Source organism: Trachemys scripta, chromosome 25 (genome assembly GCF_013100865.1).
Source record: "Trachemys scripta elegans isolate TJP31775 chromosome 25, CAS_Tse_1.0, whole genome shotgun sequence".
NCBI classification, from domain to species: Eukaryota; Metazoa; Chordata; order Testudines; family Emydidae; genus Trachemys; species Trachemys scripta.
Window position 1 is genome coordinate 6,451,609 of NC_048322.1, and position 18,402 is coordinate 6,470,010.

At 65.4% G+C, this 18,402-nt stretch overlaps 3 protein-coding genes across 5 annotated transcripts; all 3 read right to left on the reverse strand.

The window, feature by feature from the left end:
* Window positions 1–3,037: 3,037 nt before the first annotated feature.
* WRAP53 (WD repeat containing antisense to TP53) lies at window positions 3,038–9,360 on the reverse strand. 3 transcript variants are annotated; one of them, XM_034757072.1, is made up of 11 exons: window positions 9,212–9,360; window positions 8,171–8,642; window positions 7,561–7,659; window positions 6,863–6,971; window positions 6,084–6,172; window positions 5,767–5,857; window positions 5,388–5,520; window positions 4,423–4,631; window positions 4,216–4,319; window positions 3,599–3,742; window positions 3,038–3,315 (listed from the first exon to the last, which is right to left on the reverse strand). In XM_034757072.1, the coding sequence occupies exons 2-11, from the start codon at window positions 8,515–8,517 to the stop codon at window positions 3,132–3,134; spliced, it is 1,509 nt and encodes a 502-aa protein (XP_034612963.1). In that variant the 5' UTR covers window positions 8,518–8,642; window positions 9,212–9,360; the 3' UTR covers window positions 3,038–3,131. The 3 variants fall into 3 exon arrangements, with proteins under 3 accessions (XP_034612963.1, XP_034612962.1, XP_034612964.1); XM_034757071.1 differs by lacking the exon at window positions 9,212–9,360 and adding an exon at window positions 9,042–9,204; XM_034757073.1 differs by lacking the exon at window positions 9,212–9,360 and adding an exon at window positions 8,825–8,949.
* A 1,140-nt stretch (window positions 9,361–10,500) lies between these two features.
* On the reverse strand, window positions 10,501–14,747 carry TNFSF13 (TNF superfamily member 13). Its single transcript, XM_034757074.1, has 6 exons — window positions 14,484–14,747; window positions 13,608–13,725; window positions 12,407–12,454; window positions 12,044–12,162; window positions 11,537–11,678; window positions 10,501–11,380 (listed from the first exon to the last, which is right to left on the reverse strand). Exons 1-6 carry the CDS (start codon window positions 14,679–14,681, stop codon window positions 11,271–11,273), a joined length of 735 nt encoding a protein of 244 aa, XP_034612965.1. The 5' UTR covers window positions 14,682–14,747; the 3' UTR covers window positions 10,501–11,270.
* A 2,687-nt stretch (window positions 14,748–17,434) lies between these two features.
* On the reverse strand, window positions 17,435–18,286 carry TNFSF12 (TNF superfamily member 12; the record flags this gene model as incomplete). The annotated part of the gene is given in 1 exon segment (XM_034757075.1): window positions 17,435–18,286. A coding segment is annotated over 1 exon segment (255 nt), but the record flags the coding sequence as incomplete, so codon positions are not given.
* Window positions 18,287–18,402: the final 116 nt, after the last annotated feature.

Below are 18,402 nucleotides of genomic sequence, written 5' to 3' on the forward strand. Positions count from 1 at the left end.
CTAACCCACCAGCCCCCACTCCCCTCCCAGAGCCGGGGAGAGAACCCAGGAGTCCTGGCTCCCAGCCCCCCCCTGCTCTAACCCACCAGTCCCTCCTCCCCCCTAGCGTCGGGGAGGGAACCCAGGCGTCCGGGCGCCCCGCAGGGCAGGCCGGAGCAGCACAGAGCTGAGTTTGCTTTGGGGAAACTGTGATTTGGATGCACATCTTCGCAGCATGTTGTTCCCAAGGCACAATCCGCAGCTGCGAGAAGCCGTCTGCCCCCGTGTGTCGCCCAGCTCCCGCCGCGAGCCAGGAGCCGGGATGGAAGACTCCCCAGCCCCACGGATGTCATGTGGGGCGGGGGGCTCAGCAAGGGGCAGGGGCACGCTCCCCAGGCAGGCGGGGCTGGCCCCAGGGCGGCGCTAGGGGGCGCTGTGAGGCAGGGAGTGGGGCGGGGCCTCAGCAGGGGGCACTCTCCCCTGGCAGGTGGGGCTGGCCCCAGGGCGGCGCTAGGGGGCGCTGTGAGGCAGGGAGTGGGGCGGGGTCTCAGCAGGGGGCGCTCTCCCCTGGCAGGAAGGGCTGGCCCCAGGGCGGCGCTAGGGGGCGCTGTGGGGCAGGGAGCGGGGCGGTGGACTCGGCAGGGGACAGGGGTGGGGGCGGCTGTAGCCCACAAGAAGGGGGGGGGGATATTTGCCCAATGCAAACAGAGGCTGCTGGCACCATCTGGTGGCCGAATCTGTTATTGCAGCGAGTCTGCACCAGCAGCCGGGACCGGGGTAGCCAGGAGCTGCCCCCGCCCTCCACTCCCCACAGCACCCCCTGCTGGCAGGGGCCGGGGCAGCCAGGAGCTCCCCCTCCGCCCCAGAGCGAGTGGGGGCATTTCTCCAGCCCCGATCTCATCGCCCACTGGCTGGGGAAGAGGCCGTTTCGCCCCCGAAGCCCACAGCCACACACCCAGTGCCGGGGGAGCCGGGCACGTCCGGAGCCGGCTGGGGAAGGTGGGATATTGGGACAAGCAGGGACAGGCTCTGGGAGGGAACGAGCCAGAGCTGCTGCGCGCCAGAGAAAAAGGGGGAATTAAATCCCGTTCTGGGAGAGCCCAGCCTAGTGCGTGTCATAGCCCCTTTACTGTTAAGAGACCACAGAGATTCCTTAATTCCTATCCCACACCCCCTATGCTGAGATCTGCCCCATCCCAACCCCCCCGTTAATCTAGCAGAATAAACAACCCCCCCCCAAAAAAAACAGAACCTGTTGGCAGAGAGAGACCCTACAATAATAAATCATTAGATGGTTTGAGCACCCTGCATACTTGCCCCTCTTTGTTACTGTAGGGTCTTATGAGCACCGGCAGTGGCTGTCACTTTTTTATCATAGGGTCTTCTGGGAACACTGGGCCCAAATGTCACTTTGTTATTATAGGGTCTGCCAGAGGCACAGTAGGCCGCCCCCGTCACCCCATAGCGGCAGGTCCACGGGCCCATCTACCCTGGCATCCCAGCCCCTGCCAGGATCAGACCCAGCAGTCAATCTAATCTCAGGTCTCTCCCCACCCCTTGACCCCTCTGGGAAGGGAGTGGGGGCTAATGGGTAGAGGGGGGGGCTGGAAGCCAGGACTCCTGGGTTCTCTGCCCGGTTCTGGGAGGGGAGTGGGGGCCAATGGGTAGAGCAGGGGGGGCTGGGAGCCAGGACACCTGGGTTCTCTCCCCAGATCTGGGAGGGGAGTGAAGACTGGTGGTTAGACCAGGGGGGCCCCTCCCAGAGCTGGGACAGAACCCAGGAGTCCTGGCTCCCAGGTTGGGATGGGAACCCAGGAAGCAGGGTCCCTTTAAGGAGGCAGGGGGGCTCCTGTTGCCCCTGATCCCGTCTTTGTGACATCAGAGGAGGTTGCTGTGGCAACCGGATGCTGCTGGAAACAGGAGACTCAGGTGGGGAGGGAAGGAGGCCCGAAGGTGAGCTCTTAAAGGGACCCTGACCCACATCAGGAGAGCCAGGCGGGGAGGGTAGGGGGACGGCTGGTTCTCCAGGGACCCCTCGCCCAGCACTGAGATGCGGCCACCTTTGGGGCGGGGCGGCTGGATATTCAGGGACCCCTCGCCCAGCACTGAGATGCGGCCACCTCTGGGGCGGGGCGGCTGGATATTCAGGGACCCCTCGCCCAGCACTGAGATGCGGCCACCTCTGGGGTGGGGCGGCTGGTTCTCCAGAGACCCCTCGCCTGGCACCGAGATATGGCCACCTCTGGGGCGGGGCGGCTGGTTCTCCAGGGACCCCTCGCTTGGCCTCGAGATATGGCCACCTCTGGGGCGGGGCGGCCGGTTCTCCAGGGACCCCTTGCCCAGCGCTGAGATGCAGCCACTTGTGGGATCTATCCAAGGATTCCTCCCCCCCGCCCCCGTTCCCAAACTCAGGCATCCTGACTCACAACCCCCCGCCCCAGCAACATTTAGATGGACACTCGCGCCAACTCCCCAGGCCCGCTGGCCCCCTTCCCTCCTGCGTGGAGAGGGCTATTTACCCATCTCCAGCTGTGTTTGGACAGCCGCTGCCAAGACAAACCAGCCCCGCGCTGGGCCGCCTGGCCCCAGACAGCGGCTCTGGGGTGGGTTTCACACGCCTGGGGTGGGGGGGCGGACCTGCCTGCTCCCCGTTACTGGGACGACTGGGGGGGGGTGCAGGGCAGGTAGACCGTGCCCCCTTATCCGTCTTCCTTCTTTTCATTTTCCTCGGGGACTTGGTCAATTCCCCACAGGCGCTTTGTTATCGTAGGGTCTCCTGGTTGGTTGTTATGGTAGGGCCTACCAAAAGGGATGAAATCCAGGGAACCCAGAGCCCAGGCCCCAGGCGTGCGAGGGAGCTAATGGTGAGAGCAGGCTAGGGTGGAAGTGCCCCCGGTCAGGGTATTGGCCCCAGCTCTCGTCCGTCATCCGCCCCCCAAAAACGTACCGGGGGATGATAAAAAACCCAAACATTTTATGGCTCCGAACAAGTCGGTGGATAGACAAAGCCGAGAGCGTTATGTACAGATCCCCCCCCCCCCCCAGCAATGCCCCTCCATCTCCCCCCAACCTAAGCCACCCCGAAATCTCCAGCCGAGCCCCCCCGCCGCCCTTCCCGAGTCATCCAGGCCACACAGTCCGGGCAGGCAGCATCACGGGGCAGGGCTGTGCCCCCTGCTCTCCCCACACCACCACAGCTGGAGGCAGTTCTGGCCGCGAGCCGGGCGCTGAGGGGGCCTGGGCTCCCCTTCCTCGTCCTCCTCACTGCTGTCCCATGGCTCCGGGAACTCGCGCTGGCCGGACGCGCTGGCCAGCAAGGGAAGGCTGGGGTGCAGGCTGGACAGAGGGGAGACATGGTCAAGAGGGGGCCACCGGCTCCTCCCCCTCCCTGCTCTAACCAGTAAGCCCCACTCCCCTCCCAGAGCCAGGGAGAGAACCCAGGAGTCCTGGCTCCCAGCCCCCCCTGCTCTAACCCACCAGCCCCCACTCCCCTCCCAGAGCCAGGGAGAGAACCCAGGAGTCCTGGCTCCCAGCCCCCCCTGCTCTAACCCACCAGCCCCACTCCCCTCCCAGAGCCGGGGAGAGAACCCAGGTATCCGGGCTTCCCGCCCACCAGTACCTGATCCCATTGACGCAGTCCTGCAGGGCCTGGAATTGCAGCACGGGTTCCAGCACCGGCTTGGGGTCTCCGGTCGGGGGCTGAGCCGTGTCCCACACTGAGACCAGCCCCTCCGTGGTACCGCTCAGCAGGAACTGGCCGCTCCTGGGGGGAGGGGGGGGGGAGGGACGACACCCCATCTGGCCCTTAGAGGCTGCAGCTGGGGGAGGGTTATGGCTCCCAGGGGTCCTTGGGCTCCCACACTGGCAGTGGCTGGGTGTGCCAGGAGGCCTGGGTTCCATCCCCAGACCTCAATAATTATCTGAAGGGGCACTATTAGGGGTGTTATGGTAGCAGCGAGACCCCCCCCGTGCCAAGGGTGGGGTGGCCCCGTCGCCCAGAGCCCCACCCCAGCCCCTCCGCGAGCGCCGCTCCCCGCGCCACGGGCAAAGGAAGGAGCCTTATCCCTCTTCTGCCAGGTGGGGAAACTGAGGCACACAACCGCAAAATGACTTGCCTTCTCTCGTACCGAGAGCGTGTGCCATAGCTGGGGGAGAGAATCCAGGAGTCTGGGCCCCCAGCCCCTGCCGGGCAGGGATGCAGAGGAAGGAGGGAAAATGTGTGGAGGGGTCACTCACGGCTCTAGGTCGAAGTAGAGGCGCTGGTTGGTGGCCACGGTGCGGTGCATGGAGAACAGAACCCGGCCCGGCTGCCGCAGGTCCCAGCACAGGATCTCGGGGTCCTGTGGGGCAGGAGAAGCTGTGAGTGCCCCGGGACTCCACCCGCGCCCCCCCGTCCAGCAGCCGCTTCTCAGGCCCTGCCCCTGCTCCACGAGCTTCGCCTACCTTGCGCCCACCGGTGAAGAGCCGGGTGCCGTCGGGGGAGAAGAGGGCGTGAGTGACGCCGCCCCGGTGGCCCTGCAGCATGGCCAGCGGCGCACCCTCGGCCCGCGAATACAGCCCCACCGTCCGGGAGTAGGAGGCACAGGAGTAGAGGGGCTGGGCCGGGCTGAAGGCGATGCAGGAGATGATACCGCACTGCCCCTGTTTCTTCACTGCATTGGGGGAGGGCGAAGGAGAGGTTAAAAACCCCCAAACGACACCCACCCCCCAGAACAGCCCTCCCACCCCCTCCACTCAGTGCCGGGCCGTTCATTGTGGAACCTAATGGTGGCAGGCTGGGAAAACAGACACCACCGAGACCTAATTCCCTGGGGTGGGTTTGACCCAACGCGCCCCCTCCGCATACCCTGCCTGCCCCCCCCAAAACCTGGCCAGGGCGTTAACTCTGGACCCTAATGATGATGGTAAACTGCCAGCTCCCCATTTCACCACAGAGAGGAGGGGCCGTTCCTCCACAGCCTCCCTGAGCTGAAAGGGCAACTTCAAATCGGGGGGGGGGGGGGGGGGGGGGGGGGGGGGCGTATTAACTCTGGAGCCCAGTGATGGCAGTGAGATACCTGATGCCGATTTCACTGGAAGAAGGGGAGTAGCTGGGGTTGAGAGACACACATTTCACCCCCACGCAAACCCCAGTGGTTTGTTAACTCTGGAACCTAGTGATGGCCAACTGACAGATTACCAAAGATTCGCGGCAGAGGCAAAATGTTACCTCTGGAAGCTAACAACGGCGACAAATAATTCCCTATTTCTCTCCAGAAGCCCAAGCGTCACCCCGAATCCGCCTTCCCTGACCTCCACGGGGCCCCTCCTTTCCCTGCCATGGAAGTGTTAACTCTGCAACCTAATGGGTTTTTCACAAAGCCAGCGCTGTGGTGCCATCAGCTGGGGTGGTGCCGGGGGGGACTCACCAAAAGTGGGACGGCTCTCGCACACCCGGCCCGGGCGCTCCGTCTCGAACACCCGCACGGTCTTATCGAACCCGCAGAATAGCTGGGAGCCGTCGGGGGTGAAGCAGAGGGAGTGAGCGGCCGTCAGCTCATCCTGGGGACAGACCCACAGAGAGGGGCGTCAGGACGCCTGGGTTCTCTCCCTGGCTCTGGGAGAGGAGTGGGGGCTGCTGGGTTAGAGCAGGGGGGGCGGGAGCCAAGACTCCTGGGTTCTCTCCCCAGCTCTGGGAGGGGAGTGGGGGCTGGTGGGTTAGAGCCGGGGGGGCTGGGAGCCAGGACTCCTGGGTTCTCTCCCCAGCGGTGGGCGTGGGGGGGGCCGGGCGCCAGGCTCTGTACGCACCAGGTGGTTGTAGCTGCGGAATGTGGCCCGCAGGTCCCCGCGGAAAGCGTCCCACACATGGACAGGGTTGTCCCGGCTGCTGCTGGCAAAGCTGCAGGACCACAAGAGAGGCAGAAATGTGAGGGGCGGGGGTGGGGGCGGGGACAGCTGGGGAGTGCAGGACGGGGGGAGCCGGCGCCCCTGAGAGGGGACAGGCTCCTGCCCCATTCCCCGCCCCCCTGAGCCAGCCGGTCCCCGCCCTGGGGCCGGGTGGAAAAGAGCTCCACCCCCTTCCCCGTGGGCCAGCAGGGGGCGCCCTCGCGGACCGCGGCATTTACAAGCAGGTGGGTGGGTCGGCGGAGCTCATCAGCGGGAACCAGCAGTAGTCGTAGACGGTGTCTCCCTCGGCCATTCGCAGCACGGGGCTCTGTGGGGAGACAGACCCACGTGCGGTCAGGCTGCCCCTTCGGGGGGGGGGGGGGGGGGCGGCCGGGCGGGGTGTCCGGCCCGAGGGGGGGGGGGGGGGGTCAGGACGCCTGGGTTCTCTCTCCGGCTTGGGGAGGGGAGTAATGACTGGTGGGTAAATTCCAGGCCCTGCAGGACTGCGTCAATGGGATCAGGTACTGGTGGGCGGGAAGCCCGGATACCTGGGTTCTCTCCCCGGCTCTGGGAGGGGAGTGGGGCTGGTGGGTTAGAGCAGGGGGGGCTGGGAGCCAGGACTCCTGGGTTCTCTCCCCGGCTCTGGGAGGGGAGTGGGGACTGGTGGGTTAGAGCAGGGGGGGCTGGGAGCAGGGACTCCTGGGTTCTCTCCCCAGCTCGGGGAGGGGAGTGGGGACTGGTGGATAGAGAGGGGGGGCTGGGAGCCAAGACTCCTGGGTTCTCTCCCCGGCTCGGGGAGGGGAGTGGGGGCTGGTGGGTTAGAGCAGGGGGGCTGGGAGCCAGGACTCCTGGGTTCTCTCCCCGGCTCGGGGAGGGGAGTGGGGGCTCTTGGGGGAAAAAACGGCCCTGCACCCACACACCCATTACACCAGCACAGTTCCACGCCACACAGGGGGGAAGGTGACTGTCCCTTCAAGAGCACTCCCCTTTCCCACCCGCTCCGCCCCTTCCCCCCTACCATCTCGGCCACGGCCCCCCACTCCTGGCAGTAGAGCTCAGGGGGCAGGTTGTAAATGCGCAGGGTGTTGTCAGCGCTGTTGGTCAGGAGACAGGAGCCGTCGGGGGCCCTGCGGAGAGGGGGAGGGGCAGAGCCAGGCAGTCAGGGTGCCCCTGTCCCGGCCCAGAACGGGGGAGAGAACCCAGGCATCGTGCTCCAAGCCCGCCCCCCTCCCCCGCTTTAACCACCGGACCCCACTCCCTTCCCAGAGCCAGGGAGGGAACCCAGGAGTCCTGCCTCCCTCCCCTGCTCTAACCACTAGACCCCACTCCCCTCCCGGAACTCAGCTTAAAAAAACTCCCGTGCCTCAGTTTCCCCTCCTACCCATGTGTATTTAGGCTGAAGGCCCTGTGGGGAAAGAACTGCCCTGAGCACCCAGCCCATTGTGGGAAGCCCCCGCCCCCATTCTAACTTGGGGTCCCCTCAATCTTCGCCAGCGGTGTCCATGCAGCACCCACTATGAAGTGTGTCTGGGTCCTGCTCCTGGCCTGGGGCTCTGTCCAGCACCGAGAGGGCAGGGGCGGGGGGAGGATCCGATCTCCTCAAGGGGGCTCTGTGTGACACTCAGCCGATCCCTGATCAGAGTCCCGGGATGTGACCCTAAAGATCTATGCCCCCCCACCCCGTCCCCGAAACCAGGGCCCGGCCCAGCATCTTACCACTTGCAGCCCTTGAGGAAGTTCTCCAGCAGGCAGCCGTATTCGCCCCAGGCGCCCGTCAGCAGTTTGGGGGGCCCCAGGAACTCGTAGCCCGGCAGGCTGGGGGGAGAAAGAGGGGGAGACACTGCTAAAGAGGTCACCCAGCCCCTCTGGAGAGAACCCAGGCGTCCTGCTCCCAGCCTCCCCCCCCCCCTTGCTCTAACCACCAGCCCCCCCTCCCCTCCCAGAGCCAGGGAGAGAACCCAGGAGTCCTGGCTCTCAGCTCCCCCTGCTCTAACCCACCAGCCCCCACTTCCCTCCCAGAGCCAGGGAGAGAACCCAGGAGTCCTGGCTCCTGGCCCCCCTGCTCTAACCCACCAGCCTGCACTTCCCTCCCAGAGCTGGGGAGAGAACCCAGGAGTCCTGGCTCCCAGCCCCCACTGGCCGTTCTAAGCATTGACACACGCCCGGCCTCGAACCACCCCAGTGGATCAGGCCACCCCGACCCAGCCCCTGCTCAGCGCCAGCGGCCAGATCCAGGCGCTCCCCGCCCCACTGAGGCTCCGTGTGTGGGGGGCCCATGCCCACGCCCGGCGCAACGGGGGGCCTGGTTCATCGTTCTGGCCCTTACTAGTACTCCTCTTCCCACTCCGGTCCCGGTCCTCCATCCTCCGCCACTTCGTTCCCTGCTTCCGCCTGCCCCTCTCCACCAGCCAGCTCCCAACCTGGGTCCTCCTGCGGCATGGATCCCGCCCCCGGCGCCTCGCCCCCGGGCGAGCCGTTCTGCCGGGCCAGCTTGGCGGGCGGCTCCGGGGACCCAGCAGCTCCCCCGGCCGGATCATCCACACAGGCATCGCCAGCGAGAGTCTCTGCCTCCATCGCCCGGGGGCTCAGCTGGGCAGACGTCTCCGGGGACCCGGCAGCTCCCCCGGCCGGATCATCCACACAGGCATCGCCAGCGAGAGTCTCTGCCTCCATCGCCCGGGGGCTCAGCTGGGCGGGCGGCGGGGAGCGCGGCCGGGGACGTGTCTGCTCCGGCGGGTGCTGCAGCGGCCGACGTGCCCCAGTGAGTCGAGCATCCCCAGAGCATGGGGCGGGGGCGCCTGGCGAGGCAGGAGACAAAGGGTTAATGGCGGGAGAGAACCCAGGAGTCCTGGCTCCCAGCTCGATCCCACCAGCCCCCACTCCCCTCCCAGAGCCGGGGAGAGAACCCAGGAGTCCTGGCTCCCAGCCCCGCCCCCCCAGACCACGTGTCCCTCTTCCCGGCTGGAATCTGGGCTCTTACCCCGGATAGCGGGGGAAGGAGAAGGGTGTTGGGGTGCATGGACGGGCCCACTCTCTGTCGGGGGGGTAGATGGACGGGACCACTCTCCCGTGGGGGGGTAGATGGACGGGCCCACTCTCCCGTGGGGGGGTTACATGGACGCGCCCACTCTCTCCCGTGGGGGGGTAGATGGACGGGCCCACTCTCTCCCGGGGGGGGAGTGGATGGGCCCCGTTACCTCCCAGGTTCTCACTCCGACAACACGAGTAGCTCAATCGGTGGAGGCGGCCATGACAGCACCAGGCTCCGCCCCTCGGGGAGATCTCGCGAGACCGGCCTGGAAACTCCGCGAGACCTGAAACCCTTGCTCTCACGACGCCACCGCCCACCCCAGCTTCCCCCACATACCGCGAGATCTGAGCTGCTGGCCACACTCCTCCGCAAATCCCGCGAGATCTCAGGCCTTGGCCACACTCCTCCAAATCCGCCCCCCCCGAGCCTGCCGGTGCCCCTCACTCCCGACCTGCAGCCCCTGCTAGCCCAGCCCTGCCCCCCCCAGCTCTGCCACAGCCCCCCCTCCCATTTCCTGTTTTTCGTAACTCTGTGGTTTGCGTTTGCTTGTGACACTGAAGGGCCTTTCCGGGGCCGGGGGGAGGAACCGTTTGCACTCTGGGTTGCGCCAGCAACCCCCACGCTCCCGTGTCCTGGGCCTCCCCTCCCCCAATTCCCCCCCGTCCCCATCTTCCATGCACGGCCCACCCCCAGGTGACAGACCGATGGGTCCCTCCATGGAGGGGGATTGGAACCTATTGGGTGCCTCAACCCCTCCCCCCCCAGGGATGGCCGGGACCTCTGCTGGGGGGGCTGGGCTGGACAGGGGTAGCTGGGGGGGGCTGGGCTGGAGGGGGGCAGCTGGGGGGCTGGCTGGAGCCTGAGGGCAGGGCCCAGTCGTGGGGGCCTGGCTGTAGTCTGGGGGAGGCCGAGATGGGAAGGGGGCTGGTTCGATAGGGGGCGAGGGGGAGGTCTCGGCTGGGGATGAGGCACGAGTCGAATGGGGGGGGGTCTGGGGGCGAGGGGGGACCCACCTGGGAGGGGAGGCTCATGGGGTTAGTAGGTGGAGCTGGGGGGCGTGAGGGGGCCCAGCTGGGACAGGAAGCTGGCTGGGTGGGGGGGTTGAGTGGGGGGGCAGGTAGAGCTAGGGGGTGTGGAGGTTGGCTGCGGGGGGCAGTGGGGTGGGGAGGTTGGCTGGTGGGGGAACAAGTGGGGGGGTAGGTGGAGCTGTGGGGGGGGAGGTTGGCTGGAGTGGGGGTTGAGTGGGAGGCAGGTGGAGGTGGGGGGAAGGGGTGGCTGGTTGGAGTGGGGGGTTGAGTGGGAGGCAGGTGGGGGGGAGGGGGCCCAGCGGGGAGGGTAGGTTGGTTGGAGGGGGGCAGGTGGAGCTGGCGGGGCAGGGAATGGGACATGGGCAGGGGGGCGCAGCCCGGTCTCCGTAAGGACAAAGCCGGAAGGTGTCGGTGACGGACCTGCTGGGGTCCGAGCAGATGGGGGCACGAGGGGGGTGTTTGGCAAGTGGAATCAGTTTTTATTAGCAGGTAACAAACTCACAGCAGAGCCCCCAGGCGAACCCAGCCCCCCGCCACTCCCCTGCTCCCACCCGGGACTGTAACAAACGGGATGTGTCCTCTTAACGCCCCCCTGTGGCTCCTCCCAGGCCAGCTGAGTTCCTTGGCAACTCCCCGGATGCCTGGGTCCCTTCCTCCCAGACCGGCCGAGTGGTCTGTATCCCTGTCGCTGCCGGGCTTCGGACAAAGCCAAATAAGAACCCAGGAGTCCTGGCTCCTCCCCTGCCCTTGTTCCAAGCCACTAGACCCCACTCAGAGCTGAAGAGAGAACCCAGGAGTCCGGGCTCCCAGTCGCCCATCCCCTGGGCATGTTTGTTCACCATGCCCCATTCGCCACCTTCACAAAGTTTTGGTTAGGTTCAGGCTGTCCTCGGGGGTGCCCCCTGGTGGTCAGGGTGGAGTCCTGCACCCGCCCCAATGATGAGACCCCAAAATCACAGCCCTGGGATTTTCCCGGGCACCTGGGTCCCTTCTGGCCAGGTCCCTCTGCAGCTCCCCTCTGCAGGTCCCCTGGGATCCATCCGGCCGAGTCCCTCTGCAGCTCCTTGGATGCCTGGGTCCCTTCTGGCCTGGTCCCTCTGCAGCTCCCCAGGTCCCTTCTGGACGATTCCCTCTGCAGCTCCCCGGACGCTTGGGTTCCTTCTGGCCAAGTCCCTCTGCAGCTCCCTGGACGCCTGGGTCCCTTCTGGACGATTCCCTCTGCAGCTCCCCGGATGCCTGGGTCCCTTCCGGATGATTCCCTCTGCAGCTTCTCGGACGCCTGGGTCCCTTTTCTAGCCAAGTCCCTCTGCAGCTCCCCGGACGCCTGGGTCCCTTCCTCTCCTGGGGGCGGGGGGGTGGCCGGCCCTCTACAGGCGGACCAGGCCCAGGAACGTCCCATGCGGGCTGAGATCTAGCGACGCGTTGGCCCGGGGCACCCGGAGACTCAGCTGGTCCCCACGCTGCAGCTGGAAAACGCCTGAGGGGGGGACACACATCATCATGGGCGGGGGCCTGGACAGCTCCCTGCTGCCCCCCCCTTCCCTGTATCTGCCCCCCCAGTGGCTGCAAATTCCTGCCCCCGGGGTGGTCTCCCCCCCCCGAGCCCCTAAAACCCCCCCCCCCCCCCGCTCACCTCCACTGTAACAGCTGTTGTACGCCTGCTCCGGCTCACGGGGCATGCTCTGGACACACCGCAGCAGGATCTGCCCTGGCCCCCCGGCCGACGCACGCCACAGCACCTGTCCCATGGTGAACGTGGGGTCGTGGAACAGCACCTGGGGCGGCGGCAGGGGAGAGGGGCTGAGGGTTGGCCTGGGGGTCCCAGGGCCCGTCCCCTCTAGGGAGCGCCGGCTCCCCTCCAGCCCCAGTGCGGGGACTGGCTAGCTCGGGGGCGGGGAATGGGGCAGGGGCCTGTCCCCTCTAGGGGGCGCCGGCTCCCCTCCAGCCCCAGGGCGGGGACTGGCTGGCTCAGGGGGGCGGGGAATGGGGCAGGGGCCTGTCCCCTCTAGGGGGCGCTGGCTCCCATCTGGCCCCAGGGTGGGGACAGGCTGGCTCAGGGGGGCAGGTAACGGGGCTGGGGCCTGTCCCCTCTAGGGGGCGCCGACTCCCACCTGGCCCCAGGGCGGGGACTGGCCCTTACCTGGCTGTAGACGAGGTACAATCCCGTCTGCTTCACGGCCACGTCCGGACCACTCACTTCCAGTGCTGGGCCCTGCTGCAGGAAAGGCTGCCACCAGATCTCAGTCATGTCCCCCTCATCTGTGGGGGTAATGGGGGGCTGTTAGGACCCCCTGGCTCCCAGCCCCCCCTGCTCTAACCACCAGCCCCCACTCCCCTCCCAGAGCCGGGGAGAGAACCCAGGAGTCCTGGCTCCCAGCCCCCCTGCTCTAACCCACCAGCCCCCACTCCCAGAACAGGGGAGAGACCCCAGGAGTCCTGATGGTCAGTGTGGGTCACACAGGCAAGGGGAATGCTGGGGTGGGGGGTGGGGACAACGACTTACTGTTGGTGGAGCGATGGCTGGGGGCCAGGTGCAGAACCGAGCGTTTCCCTAGGAGTCAGGTGGAAAGACAGAGACAGTGACTTGCCAGTTTCCCTCTCCTCACCCCTGCTCCCCTTTGCCCCATGGCTGCCAGAGCCTGGATCTCGGAGCCACTGGGAACTTTAACAGCCCTATCAAGCGGCACTGCGATCCCATCGTTGCCACCAAGCGGTGTGAACTTAAGGGCTTGTGTGATCTCCCCAGAACTGCTGCCTGCACCAGGGTCAGAGCCCGAGGTCTCCAGCCAGGGGCCAACCCCGGAGCATCTCCCCCCGCACCGCAAAAGACAGGTGGGTTAATGGAGATAATCAGCGATCGATCCCACTCCTGACATCAGCTCAACGGGGTGATTCACTGTGGGGGGCGCTGGGGCAACAGCTATTACCAGAAACTGACCTGTGTGATGGGGCAGGGAGCGGGGCAGGGAGCGGGGCGGATTTGACTGGGAATGTTGCAGGGGGGTTACATTGGGGGGGGGCTTCCCTTGAAGGAAGCTACCTGAGCTGTAACCTGAGCCAGGAGGGGGGGTGGGAGAAGTGACACCTTCTGCCCGGGAGACTGGACAAAGGAGAGGAGGAGCAGCGGGAGGGGGGAAGAGAGCTGCTGGAGGAGTTTTTAGTTTCAGTATAGTGCTGGGTGGTGCAATGTAGGGAACCCCAAGCTGGGGTCTAAGCTCCCTGAACCCCCCAGAAGGACTTGACTGAGGGGTTCTGGTTGTACCTACAAGCTCTGTTTCAGACTGTGTTCCTACTGTCCAATAAACCTCTGTTTACTGGCTGGCTGAGAGTCACGGTGAATCCCAGGAAGAGGGGTGCAGGGCCCTGACTCCCCCAAACTGTGTGACAACCTGGGAGGCAAAAATTGGAAATGGAATCTAGGCCTCACCGCATTGCAATCAGGAGTGACTCTGGATTCACCCGGGGAGGCAGCTGGTATCCGCAGCTGGCCTTTCCCCTGCTGAGTTTGTCACTTTCTACTTTCATTTCACAATATCCCGTTCCCCCACCACACACACCACCCACAGCCAGCCCCCGCCCTGGGGCCGGATGGGAGCCTGCGCCCCCTAGAGGGGACAGGCCCCGTTCCCCACCCCCACCCAAGGGTGGGACACCCATTATCAGCTGCACCACTTGTCACTTCCACTTCATCCCCAGCCACTCACTGTGTTGGTGCCGCTGGTCCTGCTGCCTTGACTTCCCCTCAGAGCCCCTTTTCCCCCTTCGCCAAACCATGGGGGCCTGGCCCCCCGCAGCCAGGGGGGGCTCCAGCTCCCCGGGCCCCTGAACCAAGAGCAGACAGGAGAGGGTTAACCCTGGAAGAGATCCCCTGGCGCCAACCCCCACTCCCCTCCCGGAGCCGGGGAGAGAACCCAGGAGTTCTGGCTCCGAGCTCCCCCCCCCGCTCTAACCACTAGGCCCCACTCCCCTCCCAGCGCCGGCAGTAATTGGGTCGCTCTGCACATTCCTTTCTGCCATGTGGGGTTTTCCCAGGGAGGCGGGCTGTTTCCGCCTCCTCGCCGAACGCTGAAGGTCGGTGCCAGGTTTGTGTTCGCGGCTCCCCCCAGCCCCGATGCGGGGGGGCAGCTTAATCTTTAACCCTTCAGGGGTCTCCTCCCTCCCGGCTACTGCCCCGTGGAGGACAAGGGGGAAGCGAGAGCAAAGCAGCACCTCCGATCTTCCCCGGTAAGTTTCACCTGCCCCCTGCACCTCCTTCCCCTCCCAGAGCCGGGGAGAGAACCCAGGAGTCCTGGCTCCCAGCCCCCTCTGCTCTGATCCACCAGCCCCCACTCCCCTCCCAGAGCCGGGGAGAGAACCCAGGAGTCCTGGCTCCAGCCCCCTCTGCTCTAACCACCATACCCCACTCCCCTCCCAGAGCCAGGGAGAGAACCCAGGAGTCCTGGCTCCCAACCCCCCCTGCTCTAACCCTCCAGCCCCCACTCCCTTGCCAGAGCCGGGGAGAGAACCCAGGAGTCCTGGCTCCCAGCCCCCTCTGCTCTAACCACCAGCCCCTCATGTGGATCAGTTTTGGGGGGTCTCACCTGCATCTCTCCAGGGGGCCTGGTCTCTCCCCTCCTGGCGGCCGCCAGCTCCCCCCGGAGCTGGGTCAGTTCCCCCCGCAGGGCTCCCAGGTGGGCCTGCTGGGCCATAAGGGCGATGACACATGCCAGCACCCCCAGGGCCGCGCCCCCCCCCAGCCACAGCCCCCCCAGAGCCTGGCGCCCCGGGGCCTCGGCCATGAGGGCTGGGGAGTGTCACCTCCCCGCTGGCTTTTCCCCCCACCTGATGCCCCCCAAGCCCACTCCTGGAGCCCCCCCTCGGTAGCTGCTCCCCCAAATTCCTGCCCAGATACCCCCAAATCCCCTTCCAGAGCCCCCACCCCCTCCCTAGCTGCACCCACAAATCCCTCCTTGACACCCCCAAAAATCTCACACCCAGAGCCCCCTCCCCCTCCCTAGCTGTGCCCCCAAATCCCCTTCCAATCCCTCCCTGACACCCCCACACATCCCATTCCCAGAGCTTCTCCTCCCCCTCCCTAGCTGCTCCCCCAAATTCCTGCCTGGACACCTCCAAAATCTCTCCCGGCCTGTTCTCAAAGCCACCCCCCCGAAAATCCCCCTGCTCACTCCTCCCCCAACCTCTCCGGAGCCCAGTGAGGCCTGGGTTGGCCTAGGGGGTGCAGCTGGGATCTGGTGGGGGCCCCTTTGCAGGTTCCAGGGGGTGGCCGGCGAGCCCCAGGCTGTGGCCGGCTAGTGGCGGGCGCTGGCGTCTGGGTCTTGCGTAAGGGGACGTGGGGAAGAGGGCGTGTGGGGAGGAAACTGCCGGGTGCCCGGGGCCTTGCCAGCTGTATCCGTCTGCCAGCTGGCCGGGACCGTTAGCCTCCCCACAATGGCGAATGGGTGGGGGTCCCCCTGTTTCAGATCTCTGTGGGTTCCCTGAGGTCCCCCCCAAATCTTTCCCCCCTCCTGCAAAATCCCCCCTAAAGTCCCTCTCTTGGGAAGTCCACAAAATCTCTGCCCCTGAAACCTTCCTCCCGTGGAGAGGTCACCCACAAGTCTCTGCACCCCAAATCTCTCCCCCAACCTTTACCCCCTCTGTGAAGGGCACCCCCAAGTCTCTGAGCTCACCCTGAATTTTCCAGGGACCCCCTGAATTCTTCTGCAAATATCCAGCTCCCCCTTCTTGCCTCAGACCTCCAGAACTCAAAGTCACCCCCTGATTTCTATCTCCCCCCACCCAAATGCTTGGCTTCATTCGTATTTGCATAGGAAGGATGAATGCACTCAGGTCCCAGGGTGTTAGCAAAAGCTGGGAAACTTCCCTGCCCCTCTGAATAGACTATAACCCAGCAGTCCTGGCTCCCAGTCCCCCCTGCTCTAACCCACCAGCCCCCACTCTCCTCCCAGAGCCAGGGAGAGAACCCAGGAGTCCTGGCTCCCAGCCCCCCTGCTCTAACCCACCTGACCCCACTCCCCTCCCTCGCACTGGGCTACTGCCTATCCCACATCTGCCTGCAGCCCCCTCCCAACCAATAGTCCCCTTGTGCCTTTTGAGCCTAAAGCAGTTGCCAGGTTGGGTACCCAGGGACCCCTCACCCAGCGCTGAGATGCGGCCACCTCTGGGGCGGGGCAGCGGTTGAGATAACCCGCGTTCAGGCTTTCTCAGGAATTGAAGTGTTTGATCATCAGTTTGTTCTGGTGAGTGCGAACACAAGATAAGCTACTGCAGGCCTGACCCAGCCACCCACGCGGCCGCCGGCTCTGGGAAAGCCATCGATCGAGGCCTGGTGGCCTTCACCCCAGGGGGCAGGATCAAGGGGCCCTGGCGGGGCTGGGCTAGCAGGGGCGGGGGGCTGCAGGTCTGGACCAAGAGGGGGCAGGGAGCGGAGGCCTGGGACAGCAGGGTAGCTAGGTGGTGTATGCCATGATGGATGGAGGGGGCCGTGGGGAGGGTTGGCCGTCTCAAGGTCGGTGGTAGACATATACAAGGTGTAACCCCTCCCCTTTCTCCCCACAGTATCATGTGATCCAATGAATAAGCAGCGTTCACCAGGGCACCTGGCTGAGTGTGATTCTATTGAGGCCTGCCTCAGTTTCCCCAAAACAGCACCCCTCCCTCCCTCGTCTGGCCTCTGGTCTATTAAGCCCTGCATGAAGCCTTTCAAAAGAAAACTCACATCTGTTTCTCTGGGGCCAGCCGCCTCCTCCCTCGGCCCCTGGCTTCCTGTTCTGCCAGCACCTGTCGCCTGGAATTTGGCCTCCCTCCGGGCGCCGTCTGCCAGCAGCCGTCTCCGCCTTTATAAGCTGCCCTTTTTGGCAGCTGGTAATGCGTCTAGCTGCCCAGGACTCCGCTCCCCTTCTCGCACCCCATGACAAAACCGGTTCACGGCTGTTTTGCACGACAGACGGCCCCAGCTGCGCGGACCGATCTGGCTCAGCAGAAGGAGCAACTAAGTGCACCATGTGTGTAGCGAGAGATGAAACCACGGAAAGCCACCGCCCAAGGTGCTAAGCCCTGCGGATGGAGGGGTTTCCCTGGGACTGAGGGGTAAGGGCATGGGCTGAGGGATCGACGGATCGCCGCTGTGTGTGAGAAACAGAAAGCGATGGAGGCACAGAAAGCCAGAGAGGCAGGCGGGGCAGGTCACCTGGAGAGGAAGTCAAGAGACAGAGCTCCTTGGGGCACAGGACCGGCTGGAGAAGCAGGCCTGGGGATTTCTGAGCCAGGAAGACAGCTGCGGCTGTCAGTCTCTGCCATGGCCAGGGAGGTGGGCCGGTGTTGGGCGTTCGTGGTAAAATAAATGGGTGGGTGCCGAAGAATAAACCTCAGTGGGACCGTCCACTTCTTCTCCTATGCGAAACACCCTTGCCCGCATATAGATCTAGGGAGAGAACCCAGGAGTCCTGGCTCCCAGCCCCCCTGCTCTAACCACTAGCCCCCACTCCCCTCCCAGAGAACCCAGGTCAAGCAATTCGCCACAGATGAGGCCACGGCATTTTAATTCTCCTTTTAATAATTGTTTCTGGTATAAAATACTCTGTGTCCCATGAGTCCCGGCCCCACCCCGCACGGGCACCGGTGTGTGTGTGCCCCGCCCACCCATGGTGCAGCCAATCAGGCATCGGTGGTCCCGGCGTGCTAATGGCCGCCACTGCTGTCGCGTGGTGGGCGAGGCAGGCAGGCCAGCCAGCCGAGAGCAGCCGTGTGCCCCCTGGTGGCAACAAGGGGCACTGCGCGCGCCCCCCCCCATGTGCCACTTTCCCCTGCTGTGGGGGTCAGGGCTTTGGTTGGGTGTTTTATCCCCACCCTGAGCATTGGGGACAGGAAGAGCCGGGGAGAGAACCCAGGAGTCCTGGCTCCCAGCCCCCCCTGCTCTAACCCACCAGCCCCCACTCCCCTACAAGACCCAGGGAGAGAACCCAGGAGTCCTGGCTCCCAGCCCCCCCCTGCTCTAACCACTGGACTCCACTCTCCTCCCAGAGTTGGGGATAGAACCCAGGAGTCCTGGCTCCCAGCCCCGTCCTGCTCCGGCCACTCAACACCACTGCTCTCCCAGGGAACCCAGGAGTCCTGCCCCACCGCTCCGGGCTCAGTGCACCTGGAAGAGGCCGAAGAAGGTCAGATAGGGCTCAGCCTTGAGCCTCACGTCGCGGATGGTGCGGAGGCGAAGGACGGAGTGCGGCTGGAGGAGCAGGAGCCCGGAGACCTGGCAGACGTGCAGCTCGGGGTCCTGCGGGCCGGCGCTGGTCGGGGGAAACTGCTCCAGGCACCGCAGGGCCAGCACCCCGTCCACCACCACGTCCAGCTTGATGTACACTGTCCGCCCCTCGTTGAAATGCACCTGCCGGGGGCAGAGGGGGTCAATAGAACCCAGGAGTCCAGGCCCCAACCCCCCCTGCTCTAACCACCAGCCCCCACTCCCCTCCCAGAGCCGGGGAGAGAACCCAGGAATCCTGGCTC